Source organism: Vulpes lagopus, chromosome 10 (genome assembly GCF_018345385.1).
Source record: "Vulpes lagopus strain Blue_001 chromosome 10, ASM1834538v1, whole genome shotgun sequence".
NCBI lineage: Eukaryota > Metazoa > Chordata > Mammalia > Carnivora > Canidae > Vulpes > Vulpes lagopus.
Window position 1 is genome coordinate 63,334,801 of NC_054833.1, and position 25,207 is coordinate 63,360,007.

At 46.1% G+C, this 25,207-nt stretch overlaps 1 protein-coding gene across 4 annotated transcripts in view; it reads left to right on the forward strand.

Annotated features, from left to right (window-relative positions):
- Positions 1 to 25,207, forward strand: part of ARHGAP44 (Rho GTPase activating protein 44) — a 168,709-nt gene that overhangs the window by 127,022 nt on the left and 16,480 nt on the right. For all 4 annotated transcript variants that reach the window (XM_041770699.1, XM_041770701.1, XM_041770702.1 and 1 more), the window contains exons 8-16: positions 211 to 279; positions 2,686 to 2,767; positions 3,228 to 3,355; positions 6,955 to 7,066; positions 7,481 to 7,562; positions 10,435 to 10,515; positions 13,288 to 13,401; positions 14,039 to 14,130; positions 15,901 to 16,081. In XM_041770699.1, coding sequence (XP_041626633.1) covers positions 211 to 279; positions 2,686 to 2,767; positions 3,228 to 3,355; positions 6,955 to 7,066; positions 7,481 to 7,562; positions 10,435 to 10,515; positions 13,288 to 13,401; positions 14,039 to 14,130; positions 15,901 to 16,081 — 941 coding nt within the window. The remainder of the gene's footprint in view (positions 1 to 210; positions 280 to 2,685; positions 2,768 to 3,227; positions 3,356 to 6,954; positions 7,067 to 7,480; positions 7,563 to 10,434; positions 10,516 to 13,287; positions 13,402 to 14,038; positions 14,131 to 15,900; positions 16,082 to 25,207) is intronic.

The window sequence follows — 25,207 nt, forward strand, 5'->3', positions numbered from 1 at the left end:
CATAGGTGCTCTCTCCACACTTACTCATTCCCCAGAGTCATGGTTGGAAACATGGGAATGTCCAAGAGAAAAGTCTTGTGACATGTTGGGACTTATTAAAAATGAGATTAAACAGCAGCAAAGCCTCTTGCTTCTGTGATGTCTAGACTCATGTGTTAGCGGCTCGATTGTTCTGTGTTTTACCTTGGTTGTGCATTTTACCTTCCACAGGACCAGCTATCAGCAGACATGTACAGTTTTGTGGCCAAAGAAATTGACTATGCAAACTACTTTCAAACGGTAAGGGTCTGGGAAGGTAAGAGCACTTACTGTTTGTTCACAAGAGCCAGGGTGTGGATGGGAAAGAATGTGGCGTGGAACCGAATGGAACTTGGTGGAGCACGCCATGGGATAGAGTACAGTTTTTAACTGTTTTGTGTCTGAATAAATCTGGTCTTCTACTTCTCCTTCTATGGATTTCTCTACAAACGTAAGAATAAAACTCAACCTATCCATGATGATTATTGCAACTCCGTGGTCTGTGGCAGTGGTTCTCAACCAGGGGTGATTTTATCCTCTCTTCCAGTGGATCTTCAGCCATGTCTGCAGGCACTTTGGGCTGTCACCACTAGGGGAAGGGCATTTAGGGAGAATAGGTCAGGGACACTGTTAAGTATCCATCCTACAATTCACAGAACAGTCCCCTACAGCTAAGAATGACTCAGTCCCAAATGTCATTCGGGCCGAGGTTAAAAAACCTGGGTCTGTCATAAACAAAGAACTTGGGGAGAAGAAGCCAACCCCGCCCTCAGTCCATAATTGTCTCTCATTTCGATTTTGGCCAAAGACAAGGACAAGTAAGTAAAGGATGATTAATGTAGCCTGTATGCCTGTCTCTCCTTGATGAGAGCAGATTTAGACCGTCGAGAAACAGGATCTGAGTCATCCATACTTGAATAATCAGGTCCAAATAATTAAGACCCTGGCTCTTTACCAGGGAAAGTGCAAGGCAAGTAAAAAACCAAACCAAACCAGTGATAATTTAAAAAACTAATAAATAAATAACTTGAGAGAAAAAAATACAAATTAAAAATCCAGTTAAGATCACCTGCCTTTAAAGCTGGGGACAAAACTCAAACCTTACATGAATTGGGGAAGTGATGGGATAAGGAAAGTAAGGAGGAGAAATGCTGAAAATGTTTAAAATTATAATTGTGGCAGAAGTGCCCTGGGCCTGGTAATAGTCCCCCCCCAGTGCTGTGGCCAGTGAGTGGTCCAGACCTTCAGAGACGTTCCTCTGACCGTAAAAAAGAACCGATAAGCATTCCTTCCAGCCCGGAAAGTTTATTTTAAAGTAATAGCACTTTCTCAAGTATATTCCACTGGGTATATTTACAGAGATAATATCTTAGAATTTCTGGAACTAATGACATTTTTGACATTCCAAGTCTTCTCTTGGACTGCCGGCTTGGCATTTATGTACCATTTATTTCAGTGCTCTGATTTTTTTTTTTTTTAATTCTTGTTAGTTTCTAGTTATTTTACTTGTATATAACTGTAAACAAGCCATGCCAAGCATTTAAACAGAGCAATTCCCTCCCCTTTCCCTCACACGCACCCAGTTGTGGGGTGGGGGTTCTGAACAGAAATGGCAGGCCTGTTGCTTACTGGGGTTCATCTGCTCTTAACATTTCAGCAGCTGTTTTTTTTTTTTAAAGATTTTATTTATTTACTCATGAGAGACACAGAGAGGCAGAGACATAGGAGAGGGAGAAGCAAGCTCCCTGTGGGGAGCCCGATGTGGGACACAATCCCAGGACCCCGGGGTCATGCCCTGAGCTGAAGGCGGACGTTCAACCAGTGAGCCACCCAGGCGTCCCTCAGCAGCTATTTTAGTAGTGAGATGATCAAAACAGACTAATTGAGAGAATTGGGTGTTCAGGCTGCATCACTAGAGTCAGAACAATTGAATCCCCAAAGTACTTGACGATTGTGGATCAAGCCACACCTTTTCTGATCACATATATTTAACACACTTGCAGAAATGAAGATCATATACAGCCTAGCATTTAGCTCTGTCTTCGAGACAAACGCAGTTCTTTTTCTTTTTTAAGATTTATTTATTTACTTGAGAGAGAGAAAGAGTGAGTGCACGTGTGTGCACTCAGGGCTGGGTGGGGAGGGAAGAGAGAGAATCCCAAGCAGACTCCACGCTAAGTGCAGAGCCCATCACGGTGCTCGACCCCACAGCCCTGAGATCATGACCTAAGCTGAAACCAAGAATTGGACACTTAACCAACTGAGCCACCCAGGTACCCCTAGGCAAACGGATTTCTGAGTGTTCCCCATTTATATTTTCCTGTTGCACTTCTCTGTGTAGCTTTGAAGATGGGGTGGGAGGCAAGGTAGGTTCGCAATGAAGGCAAGCCATCTGTGTCAGGCTCCAGCCGGGGGAGGTCCCCTCATCCTTGGTGGCTCTCCTGCCTCCCAAACATCCAGTTGTGGTGACTGCTTTGCTCCAGAGGCTGAGGAGGAAGCATGCTCAAGGCATCATTTTCGGTGGACTGGGAGAGAGCAGGGGCCTCCCCCTTCTTCCCCAGGAGTCAGGTAGCACCTTCATGCAGAGCCCCCACCCCCACCCCGGGCACCGGAGCCGGGCTCCCCACCATCTGGCAAAGGGTAATGCTCAATCTTGTGTCTCCTCAGCTCATAGAAGTGCAAGCAGAGTACCACAGGAAGTCACTGACACTCTTGCAGGCTGTGTTGCCTCAGATAAAAGCACAGCAGGGTAAGTGAGAGACCTTCCTTGGAGTAGGGAAGTGGGTGAGCTGCTTGCCTGCTGGGATGAGACCCCTATATCTCCTTCACCCTCACACTCTCCCAATAGGGCCCCACATAGACGAGCCTCTAGAACTTCCCAGGCTGGTCCCCTGATGCAGTTGGAGGGCAGCACAGCGCACCCACACACACTGCCCCCCTCGGGAGGCTGAGTTCAGAGGGTGGGCACAGGTGTGTGTGGTTGGTGCATATGCAGCACCAAGCCCAGCAGGTCTGGATGCAGCTAGCCAGCCCTCTGCCCCACCCAGTCTCCTCCCTCATCCCCAAACCACAAGAACGGAGACTCAGCCGGGCCTCCCTGTCTTCCATAGTCAGGCAAATCGGTCTGACCAGAGGAAAAGAAATACTCCAGCACGAGCGAGCACCCTTCTCTCACCGCTGACAGACCCCTTTCTTGCTTCCCCACTCAGAGGCCTGGGTCGAGAAGCCTTCCTTCGGGAAGCCCCTGGAAGAGCACCTCATGATCAGCGGCCGGGAGATCGCCTTCCCCATTGAGGCCTGTGTGACGATGCTCCTTGAGTGTGGGATGCAGGAGGAGGTAGGTCCAGCGACGGCTGACCCCAGCCCCCAGCAGATGTCGGCTCCAGGCCCCAGATTCTCCTCTGTCCCCAGCTCCCCACTGACCCAGACACATCGTGGTGTGGGACAGCTCCCCGTCCTATAGCACACACGTCGGTCCTGCTTTCTCTGTGAGCCTTCACTTTTCAGGAAGGGAAAGAGGAAGGATTGTGGGAGGCTGATGCCACTGGCCCTGAGGAGCTTCTAGACACCGTCCAGCCAGCCTGTCTTCCTATTTAACAGGATGTGGTCATGCTGCTGCTGATTCTGCTGCTGGTGCTCCCATCGCCATTCATCCCCTTTCTCCTCTTCCTCTGCACCTTCCTCCTCCTCTTCATTTTGTGCTTGATAAGCCCCCTCCTTTGACAAGTAGACCTTTTAACCTTCTTGATCATAACTCTTTTATAGAGATCCTGGAAACAGGATTGATAGAGACGTTAGCAAGCCCTTCTTAAGAGCCACATGTAAAGATGTCTGTTGGGAAGTCGGCGACTGTGGTTTTATTGCTGTGTAAACCATTTCCTGGGAGGTGGACCTGGCGATTGTCGTCTTCTTTAGGCTATTTTAAAATCTCTGCTCCATCTTCCCTTGATCTGATCAGCCAGCCAGTCGATATTTACTTAGGATGTACCGATATCGCTGAGCCAAGTACTCATGGAGGAGATGGTGGCTTCTCAACTTGCGGGGGGATACGTGTCTAGCATCTATCAAATGTCCCCAACTAATTCAAAACAGCCACAAGTCTTTAAGTGAGCCCTGGGTCATGTGCGACAGACAGGGCTAATTGAGAAGGAAGCCAGGATTGTTCAGATGCATATTGGCTTCTGCTTTGATGCCAGGCATGTTGACGTGCTGGCTGTTCTCAAGGGGTGGGGATAAATGTGGTTTTATGGACCACATTTTTTTTTTTTTTTAGATTTTATTTATTCATGAGAAACAGAGAGAGAGGCAGAGACAGAAGCAGGCCCCATGCGGGGAGCCCAATGCAGGACTCGATCCCAGGACACGGGGATTGCAATCTGAGCCAAAGGCAAATGCTCAACCCCTGAGCTCCCCAGGTGTCCCTGTGGACCACATTTTAAGTGCTGGGCATTCTTGTGTCTGTTGTCAGTGACTAGATGAGGAGATCTTTACAGTCCCTGAGTCAGAGCTTTGTAGACGGAAGTGCACTGGGCCTCACCAACACCCCCACCCACCCACCCAATATCACTCTTTAAGATTACAGAAAAACTGCACACAAAAGATAAAATAATGAAAAATAACCAGCTTATGGAAGTTATGCTTCCCTTCTACCTCTATTCCTGCCCCCACCTCTCCACCCCCACCCTGACGCCTGCCTTGGATAATTGGAAGCCAGTCCCAGACATTGTGTCATTTCATCTGCATCACTTCAGTATGTTTCTCTAAAAGATAGGGAATAAATTGCAATTATATGTTCTATGGAACGTAAAAACATTATATACAAAAAGGAAAAGTCATTTGTTAATATCTTCAGCTATCTAATTAGTGTCAACTGGTTCTTTCCACCTCTTGCTAGGCCTCTCTCTGTCTCTGTCTCTCTCTTCTCTCTTTTTCCTGTTTTTCCCTACTCTGCACCAGCTCATTTCCTCTTAGTAACAAGTACACAGGTTGTCCCTAGGCTAGAAAAAAGTATATCTTTTTCCAACCCAACTACAACCTCCTACTCCTTCCCTAGCCCTTTGATTTTGTGTTTGGTGTCATCCAGCTTCTTATAGGAACACTCCACATGTGCTTCCCCTGCACCCTTAGCCCCTCTCACTCTCTTGCAGCTCCGCTCTGCCCTCACACCTGGGCCACACCTGCCTCTGTGGTCCCCAGGGACTCCATCTTGCCAAATCCCAGGACTCAGGGCAGCTGTCTTGGCCATACTACCACCTGTGAAGTTAGTGGCATAGCTGTTCTTGAAACTAGCACCTTCCTTGGCTCCCTGATCCCCCTCTTGCCCCTGTCAGCGGCATTGGGATTATCAGCACCACCACTCTATCCATGTCCTCAGTGAGTATCTGGGGTCTTCCCCCTTCCTCTGGTCTCCACTCGCACGTGTGCCACCATTTCCTCAATATGTGCACAGTTTCCTCGGACACCCCCAAACTGGACTCACTAGCTGTTATAAGAATCCTTTCCGTCTCCTCTTGGTTTTTTATACATCACTCAGTGAAACAGCCTTCTCAGTAACAGTAAAAAATCTACAGGTTTCTATATGACATGCGTACTCTCTTCTCTTTGGTCTTGTCCATCACCAAATGCCATTGCATTTGGTTTCCTGTAAGGCAGTGACAAGGTTTTATGAGGATCCAGCCCACTCCTTTGATATGTGCTGTAGCTTGCTCTTGGTCATAGCAGCCTTAGTTATACACTAGCCCAAACGTGTTTATGGCACTTCCTCACATATATGCCAGAGAGCTTTGGACATTTATCTACTTAGAATGGAGTGAGCGATCTTAGCAGGCCAGACACTCAGTATTCCAGATCAGGAACATTTTCTTCTGAAGAAACTTGGAGATCTGAGTGGTAACCACAACAGGTTGAAAGAGCAAAGACTGTTCTGCGAGCCTGTCTCTCAGTCTGTGGGTTGCAGCACAGAATACCAGGAGCTGAGAAGATGAAACCAACCCGTAGCTCTTCAACTGTGTCTAACTCATCTGTGGGGTTCCCTTCTAACTTGTATCTGCAATCTGTGTCTAACTCACCCTTGGGGGTTCCCTTCTAACTTGTATCTGCAATCGTCTCCTTAATACACCCCTGTCTCCTCCTTCTCTTTCTCTTCAGAGCTCACTTTTGTATGAGGTACAGGGGTTGGCTTAGAAGAGGTAGCAGTGATTCAGAGAGAGCCTTAAGAATGGAACATGGGGGCAGCCCGGGTGGCTCAACAGTTTAGTGCCACCTTCAGCCCAGGGTGTGATCCTGGAGACCTGGGATCGAGTCCCATGTCAGGCTCCCTGCATGGAGCCTGCTTCTCCCTCTGCCTCTGTCTCTGCCTTCTCTCTCTCTCTCTCTCTCTCTCTCTCTGTCTCTCATGAATAAAAAAAAAAAAAAATGAAACATGGAGCGGCTGAAGGAGGCATCTCCCCCTTACAGACCACCCCTAGCTTGCCTGTCCTCTGAGGACATAGACTTTGTCTCTGAAAGTAGAGCCCTGTGTTTTCTATTACACACACATGTGCTCACCCTCTAAACCTTTTCAGATCCAGCTTCCTAGATACCCCTTGTCTGACCAGGTGTTGGCCAACTTCTTCTCCAAAATATATCTTAAATACACAAGAAGTTGCAGTGCCCAAGGTTCATTTATTCAGCAGATACTTACCAAAACAGAATGATAGGTCATCCCATCCTAGGCCCTGGGACGCAACAGTAGGTGAGGCCCAGTTCCTGCTCAAAAGTTGCTTACATCTAAAGGTGGAGACATTTAGAGAGTGGGCAGCTATGATCCTGTGTAACAGTATCAGGAAACATGCCTCGAGGAGTTACTGGAGGGAGGGAGTGGGGAGACTTTGTGTTTGTTCTGCTTTTGTGCCTTTGAGTTGCAGGGCCAGGCACTGACCCCCTGTGCCGTTGCAGGGACTCTTCCGCGTGGCACCATCTGCTTCCAAGTTGAAGAAGCTGAAAGCTGCCCTGGACTGCTGTGTGGTTGATGTGCAGGAATACTCGGCAGACCCCCATGCAATTGCAGGTGGGTGCCCATGGCCCCTTAGCGAGGTGCCACCGTGTGCTGTAGAGGCTCACAGGAAGGGCGTGTGGTCATGTGACACCTGAGCCAGTGGCTTCCCAACATACTTCAGGTGAGTCCACTCAAGGCTCAGTTTCAAGTTGGATTGCTAGGGCCCCTTGGAGATCTCCCCGATGTGCCAAGAGAAGAGGAGGTGACGATGGGAAATAGCGAGAGAACCAATGTGATCGGCCGTCTGGGTCCCACTGCCATGCCAGAGCCTCTGATCCACTCACGTGGGAGACCATCACCAATTGGATTGTGGTGTGCGGGATGAGGAACCCATTCCCAGATGTACCCCCACGGGTGATGCTGGCTGGTAGAACATGACCGTGCCAACGTAAGGTGGCTCATGGCCAATATTGTGTTCATGTCCAGGAGCTTTGAAATCTTACCTCCGAGAGTTGCCGGAACCTCTTATGACCTTTGAACTCTATGACGAGTGGATTCAGGCTTCCAAGTGAGTACACCATGTTTTGGAGCACGTTGTTGGGCGGAGTTTATTTGGAAGTATTTATTGAAATTATGAAAGCGTGGAACCTATGATCTTATGACTCCACATCATGGTACACATCATAGAGAATTTCTGCTCATACGTGTACCCCAAGAGGCGTGTACCCGAAGATGTTGATGATGGTGTTATTTTGAGTAGCAAAAGCCTCGAGGTTATTAAAGGTTCATTGGTGGGGGGGGTTGTGGTGTGTGATTAAATTAATCATGGTCTATCTATATTGTGACATACTCTGTAGCACTTGAAAGCACTAGTTGAGCTATTCCTGCTAACACGAAAAGATATGAAGCCTTACTTTTCAGTGAAATAAAGCAAGTTAACAAGGATACATGTGATATTCTATTTTTTTGTTTTGTTTTTAAAAGCACAACACAATACAATTTCAGGAGGGCCTCTGTGTGCATAAATGCATAGAAGGTTCTGGAAAGGCTCACACAAGCAGGTAGTAATTCTTTTTAGAGAGAATAGAATAGAATAGTGATCATAGGGTCTTGACTCTTATTTGTAACTATTACAGATATATTAATAATGACTCATTAATAGCTAATATAAAAACATGATGCCCTGAGCTGGGTGCCTGAGGAGGGGCATGATTTCTAGAAGTCTCTAGTCATGGGCTTAGTCTCAAAACACAGCCAAGCTTAACCTGTCGGAAGGAATGCTCGAAAATGTATGTGCTTCTTTGGACCCTGAAAGAGCCCAGCTGACCTACTAGGGAAGCCAGGCTCTACATGTGGCGTTAGAGAAAGCTAGCTCCAGCCATGTTACATGGTGCTGGGTTGTTGTTGCTTTTTTTTTTTTTTTTTCCAAGATGGAGTAGAGACTATGCATCGGAAAAGCCTGGCTGATTATCTGGCATCTTTACATCTCCTTGTGGAGCATGGGTGTGACTTCTGTGATGATATTGACCATGAGCCCTATCTATTAGAGGCTTGTCACTATTCTTAGCTCATTATACACCTTTAACTCTTTTAATTGCCACAGTAACTAAACCTTTGAAACTGGGCTGTGCTGTTTTTCCCAGCTTACAGGTGAGGACGTCGAGTCCTAGAGCAGGTGTGTGACAGCAGGTTACCTGCCATCTAATAAATGACAGAATGAGGATTCAAGTCCAGGGGGTCTGGTTCAGGAACCCATGTGTGTAACTACAACTCTTTATACTTCTCTAGAGCCATCCTGTGATCCTAGGGATGAAGATAAATGAGATCATATTCTCTGATAGAAACTGTCTCTCTGGACTGTATATGTGATCTTGATGATATAGGAACCCAGACTTTAGGATCTAGCTGGGTCTTTTTTTTTTTTTTAAGTAGTTTTTTTTTAAATTTTTTATTTATTTATGATAGTCACACACACACACACACACACACACACACAGAGGGAGAGAGAGAGAGAGAGAGAGAGAGAGAGAGAGGCAGAGACACAGGCAGAGGGAGAAGCAGGTTCCATGCACCAGGAGCCCGATGTGAGATTCGATCCCGGGTCTCCAGGATCGCGCCCTGGGCCAAAGGCAGGCGCTAAACCACTGTGCCACCCAGGGATCCCGGATCTAGCTGGGTCCTAGCAGCATCTGCCCTTTCCCCTAAGACACTGATTGAGAGCTTGAGATGAACTGGCCCCAATACTGAGCTGTTTGTACTGTTGCTCCTTTATACCACTCACGCGGACTCCAGGTGGGAAGTACTCCCATGAACCCATTTTACAGATGAGGGAAGTGAGGTTGTGTAGAGATTCAGTAGTTGGTACGAGATCATGGGAAGGATGGAACTGGTCTTCCATGGCCTCCCTGCACAAAACCATTTTCGTCCAACCTTTGGTCAAATTGCAGCCACTTTAGAAATAAAATCTGTTAACCTTTCCGTTTCTAAATGACATATTTGGTTTGTACTTCAGACTCCTAGTAAAAGTGTGTTTTGGAGAATGCTTACCTCTTCCTCAAGGCTGAATTGAGGGAAAAGACAGATTTTTATCCCCTTGTGAAGATCTGTGGGAGGACCTATGGGTACACAGCAATGAAGTGTGGGTGATGGTCACACTTTGCCTTGGGCCCCAGGTTAATGAATCAAAGCTGGGGCCTCATCCAACTGATGATTCCGTATTAATTTTTCTGGGGAAGAGATTCTTTGAGCAGAAAGCCCTTCCTAACCATGTATGCCTTATAGATTTTCATGAAAAGCATATATAAAATGTAGTCCTTTGAGTAACTTCTTTTAATTTTTAGGGGCTTTTTTAAAGAATAAAAACAAAAACCCTTGGAGCAGACCTTTTGTAGAGTGGAGAATCTTTGGTTCATGGAAAGTATTCATCTCGAAATTAGATCTGGAAGGTCATATTTCCTCATATGCCTGTTTGCCTTTTCGAAAGGTATTTACTGACTACCTCTTATGTGTCAGAAGCCAAGGAACTTTAATATCTGTTGAACTGGACAGTAGGCTGCCCCATGGTGTGAAAGTGGATTGAGCACTCCCACTGGTATGTTGGATCCTGGTTTCTGTGCCAGAATCTCCCCCTGATAGCACCACGGCCCTGTCTTGCCCTAGACCAGGTGTCTAGCTTCTGCCCTCCTGCCCCCACCTGCTCCCCTGGCCTGTGTTCACTTGAGACATGTAACATGTGCAGGGGAAGTTTACAGGACAAAACAGGGAACACAGAGAGGGAAATAGTAATAACTCAGCACTTGAATAATAATCATAGCACGCTCGTACGGTCAGTTGCAACAGTTGGCTTCTCGTTCTCCAAAATGCAGTGGCTGGTTAATGTGATTGTCAGGGAGATCTCATTGATTCATCCTCAACCAATGGCTTTCCTATTTATTCCCCAGTATTCAGGAGCAAGACAAGAGGCTTCAGGCTCTGTGGAATGCTTGTGAAAAATTGCCCAAGGCCAATCACAACAACATCCGGTAAGTGGATGGATCCTGGAGACACGGGGTCAGGGTTATTTAAGCCCCGGACACACGGTTTCCTGGCTAAAGGTCATGGTAACTAGTGTGCATGGCGTTTTATGGCGTGCCAAGCATGGTTAATGTGCATGGTCTCCTTTCAACCTCAGATGACCCTGCAAGGTTGTTAATGACTACATTCCCAATGAAGAAACAGAACAAAAGGCTCTATATGATTTTGAAGGCCACTGGCTAATTCAGTAAAGTTCTGGGATTTGCAAGAAGCAAAAATTAATGCAAGCTATTTTTAAGATACTGTGGGTTTAATTTTTTTTGAAGATTTTTTATTCATTTGAGAGAGAAGAGAGAGTGAGAACACGAGTAGGGGGGACGCTCGGAGGAGAGGGAGAAGCAGATGCCCTGTGTGACACGGGGCTTGATCTCAGGACCCCAGGATCACAGCCTGAGCCAACCAACTGAGCCACTCTGATGCCTCAATATTGTGGGTTTATTGTAAAGATAGGTGTTCAGGGGCACCCGGGAAGCTGACCAAACTTGGAGCTGGTGGCAGAGGTCTCCTTGAGCTAGTCTGCAGGGAGAAGGAGCCAGGAAAGTATCCTCCAGTGCTCTACCGTTCGCCACCTCCTTTCCACATGTCTGTCTCTCTCACTCTCCTTGCTGCCACCCGGGATTTTACTTCCCGCTGCTCTACAGATCTTTTCTGCTCCTTCACACTCTCTGCTTCCTCATCCTTTCCGCTTGCCAGCACTGCTCCTGGCCCTGCCACCTCTCCTCAGAGCTTCCCTAGATACAGATTGTCAGCTCCAGCTCCTGTTGCCATCTGCCTGAGTATTTCTGGTTTCCTGTTAAAAATTCTAACAGCCGACGGTATGGCGGACCCTTAAAAAATTAAACATAGAATTACCATATGATCCAGCAATGCCACTTCTGGGTATATATGTATTTTACAAATATATATATAATATGTATATTTGTATATACATATTACATATATATTTGTATATACAAATATACAATTTTATAAATATATAAATATAATATGTATATACCCAGAGGATGTGAAAGCAGGGACTTGATATGTGAAACCAAATGTTCATGACAGCATTATCCATAATAGCCAAGAGGTAAAAACAGACCAAATGTTGGGTAATAAACAAAAATTGGGTAAATAAACAAAACATACATATGATGCAATGTTCAGCCTTTAAAAGGAAGGTGGTTCTGACACACGCTGCTTCTACATGGGTGAACCTGGAGGGCATTGTGCTAAATGAGAGAAGCTAGAAAGAGAAGGACGAATACTGTATGATTCCACGTGTGTGAGGTCCCTAGAGTCATCACATTCACAGAGACAGGAAGTAGAGAGGTGGTTGCCAGGGGTTGGGGGAAGGGAGCATGAGAGGGGAGGTGAGAGTTTAATGAGTAGAGAGATTCTTTTTTATTTTTATCTTTTAAAGATTTTATTTACTTATTCACGAGAGACACACAGAGGTAGAGGGAGAAGCAGGCTCCCCGTAGGGAGCCCAATGTTGGACTCAATCCCAAGACCCTGGGATCACCCCCTATGCCAAAGGTAGATGCTTCACCACTGAGCCACCCAGGTGCCCCAATGAGTAGAGAGATTCTGTTCTGGAAGCTCAAAGAGCTGGAGATGGATGGTGGTCATGGCTGCTCTACAATGGGAAAGTGCTTGATGCTGACTTGAATGCTACTGTATGCTTAAGAGGTTAAAGTAGTCATGTATATTTGGCACAACTGAAAAAAAAATCCCAAGAGCAATTTAATGTATGGTCATTAGTTCCTTGAGATATAACTCACATACCATCGTGTCCTCCAAAGTGTGCAATTTCATGGTTGTTTGTACGTTTGTAGAGTTGCACAACTATCACCACCAACTTTAGACCATTTTAATCACCCTCTAAAGGAGCCCGGTTCCCATCAGCAATCACTCCCCAGTCCCTCAGCCTGGCCCCTGGCAAACACTAATTTACCTTCTCTGCTAGACATCTCACCTGGGTAGAGTCCTACAACACATGATCTTTTGTATCTGGCTCATTTCGCTTAGGATAATGTCAAGTTTCATCCCTATGGTGTGCGAGTGTCTGTACTTTGTTCCTTTTCTGAGTGAATATTATTCCATTCTATGGACAGACCACATTTTATTTATCTGTTCCTCCCTTCTTGGTGGACTTTTGGGTGGTCTTCACTTTCTGGCTGGCTTCCATAATACTGCTGTGAACGTCTGTGTACAAGTTTGTGTGTGGGCATATTTCTCTTGGGTAGGTCTCTAGGAGTGAATTTTTGGCTCATGTGCTAAATCTATGTTTAACTTTTTTTTCCCATTAGCTTTCAAAGCTCCACTGAGGTTAATCCCAGGAGATACCACACCTAGCATGTAGAGGTCCCCGCTGATGACACCTGGACACTTTGCTTCTCACCTTTGCACACAGGGAGAGTGGCAAATGATTGGGATTTGAAAAGAAGGAGGAACTTTCCATCAGTAGATACTGAGTCAAAAGGAAAGATGGGGAATTTCTCTGGCCAGAGTTCATGGAAGCAGATGTTGATAGGTAGCCAAGTGAGATCTGAGTCTGTCTGTTTTTAAACCATTCTCATTGCTTAACATAACACATGATGCATCTTCCTTATAATGCAGGGTACGTGAATCTTGACAGTGAGATGGGCTCTAGGAGAGAAACTTCTACCCTGTGCTAGGAGAACGTGGCTGGGGTTGAGCCCTTGTTAAACCTGGCCCTTCTGACTCCCTTTCAGATACTTGATCAAATTTTTATCCAAGTTATCAGAATATCAAGATGTAAACAAGATGACTCCCAGTAACATGGCAATTGTGTTAGGACCCAACCTCCTGTGGCCACAAGCGGAAGGGTGAGTAGAGGGAGGAATGTGTGTATGGGTAGCGCGTGGGCAGGACCACCAGGGCCCCAGATAAATCATCAGCCTCTTTTGTTTGTCAAGTCCTATTTCTCTTGGCCTGCTCATTTTTTAAGCTCAGGAGAAGACCCAAAATTCTGCAGATCTTTCTCATTGATGGTCTCAGAGATATGAGTCTGCAGCGAGGGTCTTCTCTGAGCTAATTTAAGTCAGCAGTGGCCAGGCAAGCTCCTCCTGGCTTTCCTGACACTCTGTGAAGAGCATATGTCCCAGCATCTGGATCCAGGGGTGGAGGGCTGTTTCAAAAGAAAGAACAGAGATGGAAAGCAGATGAGTCTGGGAGTTGTGAGAATTACACCTCACAATGAAAGGTGTCCAATGATTGGTGATTTCATGTATATTACTCATTTACATGCTTCCTATAAGGAGGGCTTCTATGGTTACCTGATTCTATACAAGGGAAAGAGAGGTTCAGAAAGGTGAAGTATCCTTCCAAAGAGAAAGCCTACTCTCAGACCTAGGTTGGCAGGCGTCTGCTCCAGGGACCCTTTCAGGGCTGTGGGGTCAGGTGTGCCTCTCTGCTGCCTGGGCTGGTAACCTGGCCCTGTCCCCCTTTGCTCTGTGCTCGCAGGAATATCACAGAGATGATGACCACAGTTTCACTGCAGATCGTTGGGATCATCGAACCCATCATCCAGCATGCAGATTGGTTCTTCCCTGGGGGTATGTGGCGGCTTCGAGGTATGGGAGTGGGGTGCTGAGGAAAGAATAAGAGTGATACGGTGAGCTCAGAACTTCTAAAAACAAAGGTGCTTGTTATTAATCGTCCTACACACGCTCTCACACATGCACACACCACTCAGGTAGGGTATAGAGTCATGGTGATTTCTTAATGTCTAATCCCTGGCTGAGTGACGTTCTGGCCATAGGTGTCCACTGCCTGCACTAACCATGTCAGTGGATTTTACTGGTCTAACATCCACACCATGGTATCTTCCTGCCTATGAATCATGAAATGCTAGAACAAAAAAGAAAGATCACATGCTTTTATAAATGCTGCATAGGCCTAGATGGGGATGGACTTTGATTCAGGGCTCAGGGATCCCTTGGGTGCCATCCTTTTGTTATTCCTTTTGTGTGTCCTTTGAGTTGCTCTTGGCATGTAAAGGTGGGGCTCAAAGGTGATGAGATTCTTTTTTGTATCCAGTTCAAAATTAGGCTGTAAAGGCTGCTCCCTCAGATGGTGCTTAGTAAGTGTTCCTAGCCATGGGAGCACCATTGCATAAGGGTATGACTCTCAAAGGTAACAGCTTTCAGGTGACAGTAGTTGTTATGCTAAATTCAATGTTTGCTTAAAAAAAAAAAAAAAACATGGCACTTACCTTATGTTTAGTAAAAATCAAGGATATGCTTTTGGCGGTGCAACAGTAAACCATTTCACTCATGGGAGGATAAAATATTAATAATTCTGTGCCCTGTCCATCAGAGGTAATCTGTGAATGCTGATCTAACATCGAAAAATTTAATTGTCTTTGCTTGATTTCATGTGTTTTGACTAAGAAGGCTCTTAACTGCTCATGTCCTAAGAGTTGTGATGAGACAGGTGAGAGGGTGAAATCAGAATAAAGAAATAAGGAGATAGGAATTTAAGGCATCAATCTGTAAGTTTGTGAATGAGCAGATTTCATTTTCACTGCAGATAGACAGGTTATGGTTAGGAAAGGATGGGAAACTTCTGAGTGTCACTTGATAGCCAACAACCCTAATGACCTTAGTGAAATCTCTAGTTTCCAATCTTTTAAATTTTTTCTTTGGTTTTCCAGAAAAATAACATCATCATCTATCATCATATTATTGCTTCCTATTTTCTTTTCTTGACTTATTTCATTGGCCAGCACTTCTCCAATAGTGTTAAATAACAGTCGTGGGTGTGGGCATTGACCCTTTCCCCGACTTCATTAAGACTGCTTTGGTGTTATCACTTGTAACCTTGAGGTTCAAGATAGATGATTTTGTCTTTTTCAGAAAGTACCCATCTGTTCCTGTTTGTTTGTTTTTTAAGGTTTTATTTATTCATGAGAGACACAAAGCAAGAGAGAGGCAGAGGCAGAGGCAGAGGGAGAAGCAGGCTCCATGAAGGGAGCCTGATGTGGGACTCGATCATGAGACTCCAGGATCACAACCTGACCTAAAAGCAGATGCTTAACCACTGAGCAACCCAGGCATCCCTTTAAGTTGTTTTTTTAATCACAAATGGAAAATGCCTTATTTAATTCCCATCATATTAATGTGATAGGTGAGCACTTTTGTTCATCTGCTAACATGATGAATTATATTAAGATAAATTCGTATCAACAGGTGACCTAATGTTGAAGCACCGGACACAGTTTTCTAGGGGTGAAGTGAGAGGATAGGCCATGTCTGCTCAGCTTTCTCCTGGCTAAGAAAGGCATGACCAATAGATCACATACACTCATTCTTTCTTCCCCGCAGAGATAGAGTTCAACATCACAGGGAATTACGGGAGTCCCGTGCACGTAAACCACAACGCCAACTACAGCTCCATGCCCTCCCCAGACATGGACCCTGCTGACCGGCGCCAGCCTGAGCAGGCCCGCCGGCCCCTCAGTGTCGCCACGGATAACATGATGCTGGAGTTTTACAAAAAGGATGGGTATGAACCACTGTCCCTTTCTCAGCATTGGGGGTCAAGAAGGGAGGGGTGGGGAGTTAATACCAAACTGGATTTGCCAGGGAAATTGCACTCTCTATCAGTGGTGTAGGCAATTTGTAGCAATTAAATTGTTTCCTCTGTGCTGTTTTGATTGAGTCCCTTGGCTTGCTTCCCTTGCTCTAGGGGCAGAGGTAAGTGCAGCTGAGCCAATGGTTGTGATCCATATTAATTACTTTTCATCAAAAGCAAAAAAAGAAGAAAAAAGTTGGTCAGCAAGGGAAATTAAAAGAAATATGTGAACACTATTTTCACTCAAAATTTATAAATGTATGTCAGTTCTCAAATCCCCAAGGGTTTTTTTCACCGACAATGGCTCTGCTCATTGGCATTCTTCAGCAAAATTTGTGCAGAAGCAGCACTTTGAATGCATAATCAAACATTTCCAGGTTTCGTCTCTTTAAAACAACAAACCTAAAACTTGAAGCAATCTGAATGTAAAATCCTTCCAAGGTTTTAAGACTTTCCCCCCATCTTTTCTGATTGACACCTACACCTATTAGTATGCGGTCACCCCGGGGACTCATAAATACCTTCAACTTAATATTGCACAAGAACGACCCTCTCGATGTTCCTATACAAATCAGTTTACGTAACGTGTAACTGCATGATGTGATTCCTGAAACAAATAAAATGGGTATAAACATGTTTCATAACAAACACAGCACAGCTGATTCGCAGTGAGCGTCAGCCACGGCAACCAGTCTAGGGATTGTGAACACCCCCAGCCAGAAGGCATCGGCAAATGTGTCTTCCGAAAGGAATGGGTTGCATTGTTTGCTCCAGCAAGTTCGTTGAAACTCTGGTTAAAAATTTAAAAGTGCTTAAAAAAATAATTTAAAATTGCTGGTGTAACATAAAATTTAACAGCTGGTCTTTCAAAATGGGCCAGGAGCAGAAAGCACTGAATGGAAATCTTGGAGATTCAGGCAACCACCTTCTGCCTCCCTGAAGGATCACGAGGCAGCCAGAAAGATCTGCTTGCTCCAAAGGTTTATGGTCTGAAGAGGGTCAGAGGGAAGGTTGAAAACCAAGAATTGTAGAGGTGCGTGAGTCTTACTTGTTCACCGCTCTTGGTTTCTGAGTGGAAGCTGGCACTGGGGACCTGGACCTATGTCCTGGGACGATGGAGGCATGTTCACAAGGGCTGGCATCCCTGCTTGTCCCCTTACCCAGTGGAGACACTTGCTGTGTGAGGCAGCCAAGGGGTTGTTTATCCGCTCTGAGCTGTTGGTTATTGTTGCCTAGCTAATGCAGAAAGAAGAACGGAAATTCCTAGAAGTTAGGGAGAGTAAGGGGAAATTTCCTTAAATCTTAAAAAAAAAAAATTATTTATTTGAAAATGAGTGAGTGGAGGGTAGGGCATTGGGAGAGAAAATCCTGAAGCAGACTCCCCTCTGAGTGTAGACCCTGAAGCTGGGCTTGATCCCAAGACCCTGAGGTCATGAGCTGAAATCAAGAGTGGGCTGCTTGACTAACTGAGCCACCCAGGTGCCCCTCCTTAAATCTTTAAACAGAGCATACTTAAAATCCAATCTTTACATTGTGAGAGAAATACAGAAAGACAGAGAGGAACACATCCGAGGCAAGTGCCTCGGATTTTGTTTTTAATCTCCGTTTAAGCAGCTCTGTTCCTTTGAGAAGTATGTCTAGCCAAGGAGATACCCTGGAGGATGAATTCCAGTCCCGGCTGGGTTCTGGAGAACTCCGTTGGTCCTGGTGTTTCTGCATCTGAGGTGTGCTGCTCTGTCCTTCCGGCCAGACCCCATCGGATTCCCAGAACCCTGTGAAGAGTGATCCAGATGCCATCTACGGGAATGTTACAGCTGTGGAATCTTGGAGCAAAGTTCACTGGCCCGCAGAGTACACAGGCAGATGCAAAAACTTGAATGATGATTTTTTTTTTTTTTAAGTAAGCTCCATGCTGGGTGTGGAGCCCAGTGTGGGACTTGAACTCAGAATCTTGAGTTTAAGACCTGGGCTGAGATCAAGACTTGGACGCTTATTAACCGACTCAGCCCCCAAGGTAGATGCCTCTTGAATGATGACATTTTAAGCAACTGCCTCCTCTCTGATGACGATGGGTCATTTGAGAACTTTGTAAATGGTTTGCTCATTCTGCATACTGTTCGGATTTAAAGCTGAAACTGCCACCATCTACATTAAGGGTATAGGGGATGTGTCACATAAATTATTCTTGCACACTAAATGGGGATAGTTTGTGTGTTTTAAAATTTGTATTAGACATGTCGAGGGCTTACTGGTGTGGGGTAACCCTTGCTCAGTTGTCTGGGTACTGGCACAGGTGCTTTCAGGTACAGTAAGCTGATGAATGATGATCAGTTTCTAACCAGCTTTCACAGAAACAGAAATCGGAAGTTATAAGTGTCTGTGGGGAGAAGAAAGCAATTTGCATCAGCTGAAGTCCCTGTGCTATTTTAGCAACAGTAGGGGAATTCTCTGCATTTATCCCATTTCTGAGCTTTTAAAATCTATGAGACACGTTTTAAAATCTTCCAATTACCCTCTTGAAACACTGACAAAGCTCGCTTAATGAAAGCACTTTGGTCAAGTTAAAAAAAACAAAACAATTGTATATCCATAGATTTACCTGAAAAAAAGGAAAAACTGGCTCAAATTTGGAAGAAATGGTAGGTTCCCCATCAGTGCCAGCAACATTTTCCTGGCTGATGGCTGTTACGTCGTCATTCATCATACAAAATGGTTCACTCCCATCCCAGCTCCAGGCTTTGGTACTGCTGCCTTTGATTCAGGATGACTCAGGAAACGGAGTTTCTTTAGCAAGACTTGGAGGCAGATTTTGGAGCTCACATCGACCTTTCTCATTACTGTGGTAGGCAGATTAATGACCCCCCCCCCCCAACACACAAAGATAGCAGCAGGTCTCGAATCCTGGAACCTGTAAATATTACCTTATTTGGGAAAAGGGTCTTTGCAGATATTAAAATAAGGACTGTGAACTCAGGGAACCACTCTGGATTACCAGGGTGGCCCCTAATACAGACACATGTATCATAAAATGCAGAGGAAGATGTGACATTTGCATGCAGAAAAGGAAAAACGTGAAGATGGAGCAGAGAGAGATTTAGAGATGTGGCAGCATGCCAAGGAATATAAGGCACCAGAGACCGGAAGAGGCAAGGACCAGCTTCTCTCCTGGAGCCTCTGGAGGGAGCACAGCCCTGCTGCCTTTTTTTTTTTTTTTTTTTAAGATTTTATTTATTTATTTGAGAGAGAGCAAGAGAGAGTGAGCACGAGTGGGGGGAGGGGCAGAGGAAGAGGGAGAAGCAGAGTCCTAGCTAAGCAGGGAGCTGGACGCTGGGCTCGATCCCAGGACCCCAGGATTAAGACCTGAGCCGAAGGCGGATGCTTCACCAGCTGAGCCACCCAGGCGCACCACCACCCAACCCAGCTGCCATCTTGATTGTAGACCATTGCTACTGACTTTGGCCTTCTAGCCTCCAGAACGGCAAGGGAATGGATTTCTGTCATTTACCAATTTTGCAGTACTTGTTACAGCAGCTGCTGGGACCTAATACATCCCTCCACCGCAGCCGCACACCAGAAGCTTCGTGGTGAATATGGCCCCAGGTGCTTGGTTCTTGCCACACTGAGGGTTGAAATCTAACCACACTCTCTTTGACTGAGTTGGTCTCAGTGACTTAACTACCCGAATGTGGTAGAAGGAATGTGCTGGATCACAAAGATTATGCCTTGTTGATTATGCCTGGGTCTCTTGAATACTCACGCTTAGAACCCAGTTCCTCCCTATGTGGGAGCCCAGGCAGCCGCTCAGAGAGAAGTTAAAGCCCCTGGCCTTCCTCCCCAGCTGAGCACCGAGCTGACAGCCAGCACCCACTTACCAGCTTTCTGAGGGAACGGTCCTGGAATCCTCCTTGCCAAGCTGAACCACCTCAGCTAGTGCTGGGTACAGTACATGAGCTGTGCCTGCCAAACTCTGCCTAAAGTGTGGATTTGCGACCCAGATAAATAAGCTGCTTCGTTTCCAGGCTGGCTCATTACACAACAAAAGCGAGAACAAGCTTTAAAGAAAGAGGGCTGCTGTACTGCAGCCCGACCCAGTTCTCCGAGGCTGCTCTAATTGCCCTGGGCTGGGATTCAGGCACTGGTGCTTTTTAAAAGTGTCCTAGCTGGTTCTAGTGGTTCTTCTCGGGTCGAGAAGCAGTGAATTGCAGAAAGATTTTGCCATTCTGAGTAAGGAATTTGGCAGGGATATAATTTTTAAAAATTTTTTCAAAACTTTCCTACACTAGTCATTGAGTGTTGGTGTGACATACGGGCTGTCCTGACTGCCAACACTCCAAGCCACAAAGTATTGATTAGGTCACCCAGTGTACCCGGACGCCCTGTGTAAGCTCCAGCTGAGAAATTTTAGGGTACAGGTTACTATGTATTTTTAATGCCTTGTTTGTATTGGCTTTTTGTTTTCTATAAAATAGCAGTATCTGTTTCATGGATCATTTGTCCCAAATAATACATGAAAATAACCTTGTGGATCCTTTCTACTTTTCTGTCAATGGCAGAGTGTTATCCCTGGTCCCATCCAACAGTTTTTTATGTGAACCCTACTGCCTCCTAAAGAGTTAGCCAAGATGTCTACACTCTCTTGCGCATTGGTCAGGAGGGCCCTAAGCATTTGTCTGATGCCTCCATTGGCTGTGTCCCTGGCAGTGTGAACAAACTCAGTTGGGATTGGTGAGAAGCCAGTGGACAAGCCCAAGGGCAAGAAAAGAAATTATGCCAGTGATGGAGTCTCATTCCTCATTCACATCTCCACCCAATGGCTATTGTCTTCCCCTTTCAGCCCCTTTCTGCCTCTATTCCCTGCCTGCTGCCAGCTGTACACTTCAGAGACCTCACCAGTACCGCCACCACCATTCCATATGCTGCCCATTTGCTGCCTTCTGGCTCCGGCCCTTGCTCTCCATTCTTACCCTACTGGCTGACATCAATCCCACTATGCCTGCTCAGACCTACTCTCTTGAGTCCCAGCAGGATGGCAGTGTGTCCACTGAAATCCCAGTGGCCTTGGCTCTTTATACCCAGAAGACCAAAACACAGCTCTCAAGTCTTGAAACCTGACCTGCCTGTCGCCATTTCCCTTGTGCCACAGTGGTCTGGTCCTCAGAGGTGCTCTACTAGAGCCAGTTGACAGCCACCCAAAAAATCAATGAGGACCTTTACACCAGAGCCAGCGATCCCCCTTAGAGCTCAGTTCGGTGTGCAGTGCATCCTTCACCAGTGCTTGGCACCTGCTCTGCAGTGGGTCTTGTCCCACCCATCTGGACCTTCGTCTGGATGTTCAGTAATTTGGAATAGGTGCCTTTAATTGGGAAGGCTTGGGAGCAATGTGGATGGTGCCCTACGGAATACCAGTGGAACTGGTCATATTGGGTTGGGAGGCAACAGAAACCTGGGATCTAACGGCTCCTAAAACACATGATTCAGTGCACCCAAATCAGGTCATTGAGTGTATGATTTCTTAGAGTCCATGACACATTGTCACGTGTCACAGATCTTCATAAGGTTGCCATGGCATGCTTCGTTTCCCAAATTTATTAAATCAGAAAGCCTGTGGCCACCTGACAGCCAGAACTAGGGATTTAAGGCCTTACTTCTGTAATTGCAGATATTAGGGTACTCTGTAGATCCTGCAGGGGAGGATGTAGATCCTGCAGGGTGCTCTGTAGATCTTGCAGCACACAGAGACCGTGACCCCAAAAAGACGTGTCGTCTCGGGTAGCTGGTGCAATAATTTTATTTCAGGTGGAACCTGAACCTGTCCAGAGACAAGCTTATCTAGAAAGTCATCCTGGGTACCAGTGGGAAATTTGACTCCTATTTTGGGTTTGCATTGGCCAAGTGGACCTTTTTAGAGATATATTCTTGGCCCGGGCCCCCGCTCAGCTTCCATGTCGCCAAGATTTATGTATTTATGGTTGCTGAGTCTGCGGAATGCGGCCAGATGACTCCAGCCTTTATTTGTTCTGGGGAGGTTAAGGAATTTTGTTGTTATATATTTAAGAAAGGAATTATCTATCCCTGGAAGAACTGGAAATTACCTGATTCTGGCCTTTCCCAGGTGAGTGTAGGCAAGGCTAAAAATGAGCCTTTCGATTTTTAGGTTTCCTGACACTCACCATCTGGTGACCCCACAAGCCCCTACCACTGCTGCCTGGCCCCTAAGTTTATCCTAAACATTCCCTGAACTTACAAGTCTTCAGGAGATGCTTGGGGATCTTTCCAAATTCTCCAGGGTCTACCATCTGATGCAGACGCATTTCTTGTCTCCTCTCTCTTGGCTGGCCTTTGCCAAATGTAACTGCTTTTCAGAACAGAAATCAAAACCTTCCAGATCTCCATAGACTTGAGTACTTTAAAACCATGTCTTAGGTAATACCCCTGGCTAGATTGTTCCTGACCGGGATTCAAAAGCAGACGTGGCAGATGTCTGCCCTATAGAGGGGGGAGAAAAAGCAAAAAGCACCTGCTAACCCTTGGCGGTCCACTCCCTAGAACGGTTCACAGCAGCCTTCTGCTCCACGATTAATGCATTCTTTCTGTAGATGCCTGTTCTTCTTGCAGCTGGATCTTCCATCTTTCAGCTTTGGGCTTTTATTCTTCCCTCCCTCCTTCCACTGGGGCAGCCCTTTGTCTCTCTTAACTTTTAAGGTTCTGGATCTCATGGTGTCCCTGTGTGGCCTACCGGAGTACAGACTTTAAAACAAGAAAATCGCTTCATTTCCTGCATCAAGGAGACAAGTATAGGTCTGACCTTTCTACTGTCTTCTCTATGTACCCTGTGGGAGAAGAAGCTCCTCATGTGAAAGAACCCTATGAACATTGCAGAGTATGAACTTTGGGGTCAGGCGCTCTCCGAGTTCACATTCTGGCCACGTGACCTTGGGAAGGTACTTAACCTCTGAATGCCTCGATTTCTTTCAATGCAAAGTAGAGACCTAAGAGTGAGCATCAACTTGAGAGTTGTTTTGGGCAGTAAATAAAGTTTTACTTATGAAGTGTTTAGAACATTGCCCCGCATGGGGTAAACATCAGCTGCTTTGAGTACATGGACTAGGGTTTTGAGTGACACTGTCCGTTTTTCAGATCACAACACGGCTGGGTGTACTTCTCCATGAGGCACACCGACCAGTCCCTTTCTTTGCCATGGTGCCACTAAAAGACACCATGAATATCTGTCTGTCTCCACCCACCCATGGGTTATTGGGCTAATTCTGCAAACACAGAATACACAAAAGCCAAAATGGACTGGCTGAGGACCTTGGAAGGTGGCAGGAGAGTCCCTGTAATATGATGTAGAAGGCCGTCTGGAGAGTGAAGGGTTGTGGCCATTTCTGCCTGAGTCTCCTGCTCCCTGTTGCAGGTTTCGTTTCCCAAAGAACCTTCCAGTCAAGACTACCTTTCTGGTTTCTTCCCTTCTTTCTCAAACAGGTGACCTGGGCAAGGGCAGTAAGACTTAAAGAAGAGGATCCCCTCTTTATTTTTCTATGCTTAAGCCTAGAGTCTTCCAAGTAGGCTTTCCCCTCCTCTGAAACCCATGCTGGCCCATCTCACCAAATTCCTGGAAGACACAGAACCTACCAAGAAGGAACTCTGTTCCTTGTTCGTTCCCCATACTTCTATCAGAGAACCTACCCTCCCCCCAATATTTGGTGTTTTGTTGGGAAGGGAAGATAGTCTTATGGCAAACCCTGGAAATCCAGATAACATGACCCAGATGGGGTCTTTCCAATATCTCCATCTCCTACTGGCTTGATTCGCTCGCACAGTATGCTTCTGTCCCCCTCTTGTCAGCCTGTTTTAGGCTTAGGTTCACTACCTCTATTTCTTTCTCCATGAGGATTAAAAAAAAAAATCTGTACCTGGCACCTACAAGGACAGAGCATCATTGTTGTCAAGGCTACCATTTGTTGGCTTCTTAGTAGGTGCCCGGTATATTGTATACAGTGTTCTACTTGTTTTCTACAACCCTAAGGAGGAGGGGTCACTATTACTCCCATTTTATAGAAAATGATCAGAAGAAACTAGATGTTAAGGAACTCATCCATATTACACAGTAATGAGAAAATCTGGGATTCAGACTTCAAATCCCTCCTTTCAAAGCCTGTACTCTTGGGCTGTGCTACTCCCCTGAAGCTTTGGGGTGAGCTGGACAGGGAGTGGGGTCACCCCATTGCCCAGCTGCCACTCCAACTCCACACAATCCACCTGCCAAGCTTTTATCCTCTTCCTTCCATGAAGATGTCATTTGATTGTCTGTGTCCCCAACTTGCCAACCCATAAATACCATTTGCATAGCTAGACAGAGTCCTTAGGGGGCACACCCTGTGTCTGCCATCCCTCACACACCACCATGGCCCATCATGTGGCCACATAGCTTCCTCCCCCAGGTAAAGGTCCAAGAGTGTGCTATACATGTCTTACCACTCAGGCACTGATAAATGACCTTCATGGCAATGCTGGAAATGGATTGGGAGGTATTAGCCTCTTTCTGTAGATGAAGAGCTCTACTGAGTCAATGAATGGTTTAACTGGTTCTAGAGACATGGATGATTCCAAAACCTATCCTATGATACAGTCTGTTACGAAAGGTACAAAGTGTGTCCTGTGATAAGTTCCATGCAACGATAAGGTCCCAGTAGACCAGAAGGGTAAATTCAACAGGGTAAATTATGCCTCAGTAGGACCACCTTGCCAGGGTGAGGAATTGTCACCGGGTTTACCCTGTGTGCATCCCAATGATGAGCGGCTGAGAACGGCTGAATTCCCTGCCCTCTTGGCTCTTTACCCTAAAAGACAGGAGTCGGAGACAAGCATCTCGGGGCCAAATGCAGGCACTCCTCTCCTGCCTCCTTGCTCCCACCTCCCACAGGACCCAGAAGAAACCAGAAGAGAGACTCACCCAAGGTCCCCACCAGGATTCTGGCACACGCTCCTGCTTATTAATTTCCAAACCCTTTGCACCTTAGAGCTGCATCCTGGCCTCTGGCTTCTTGCTGTGCTCTG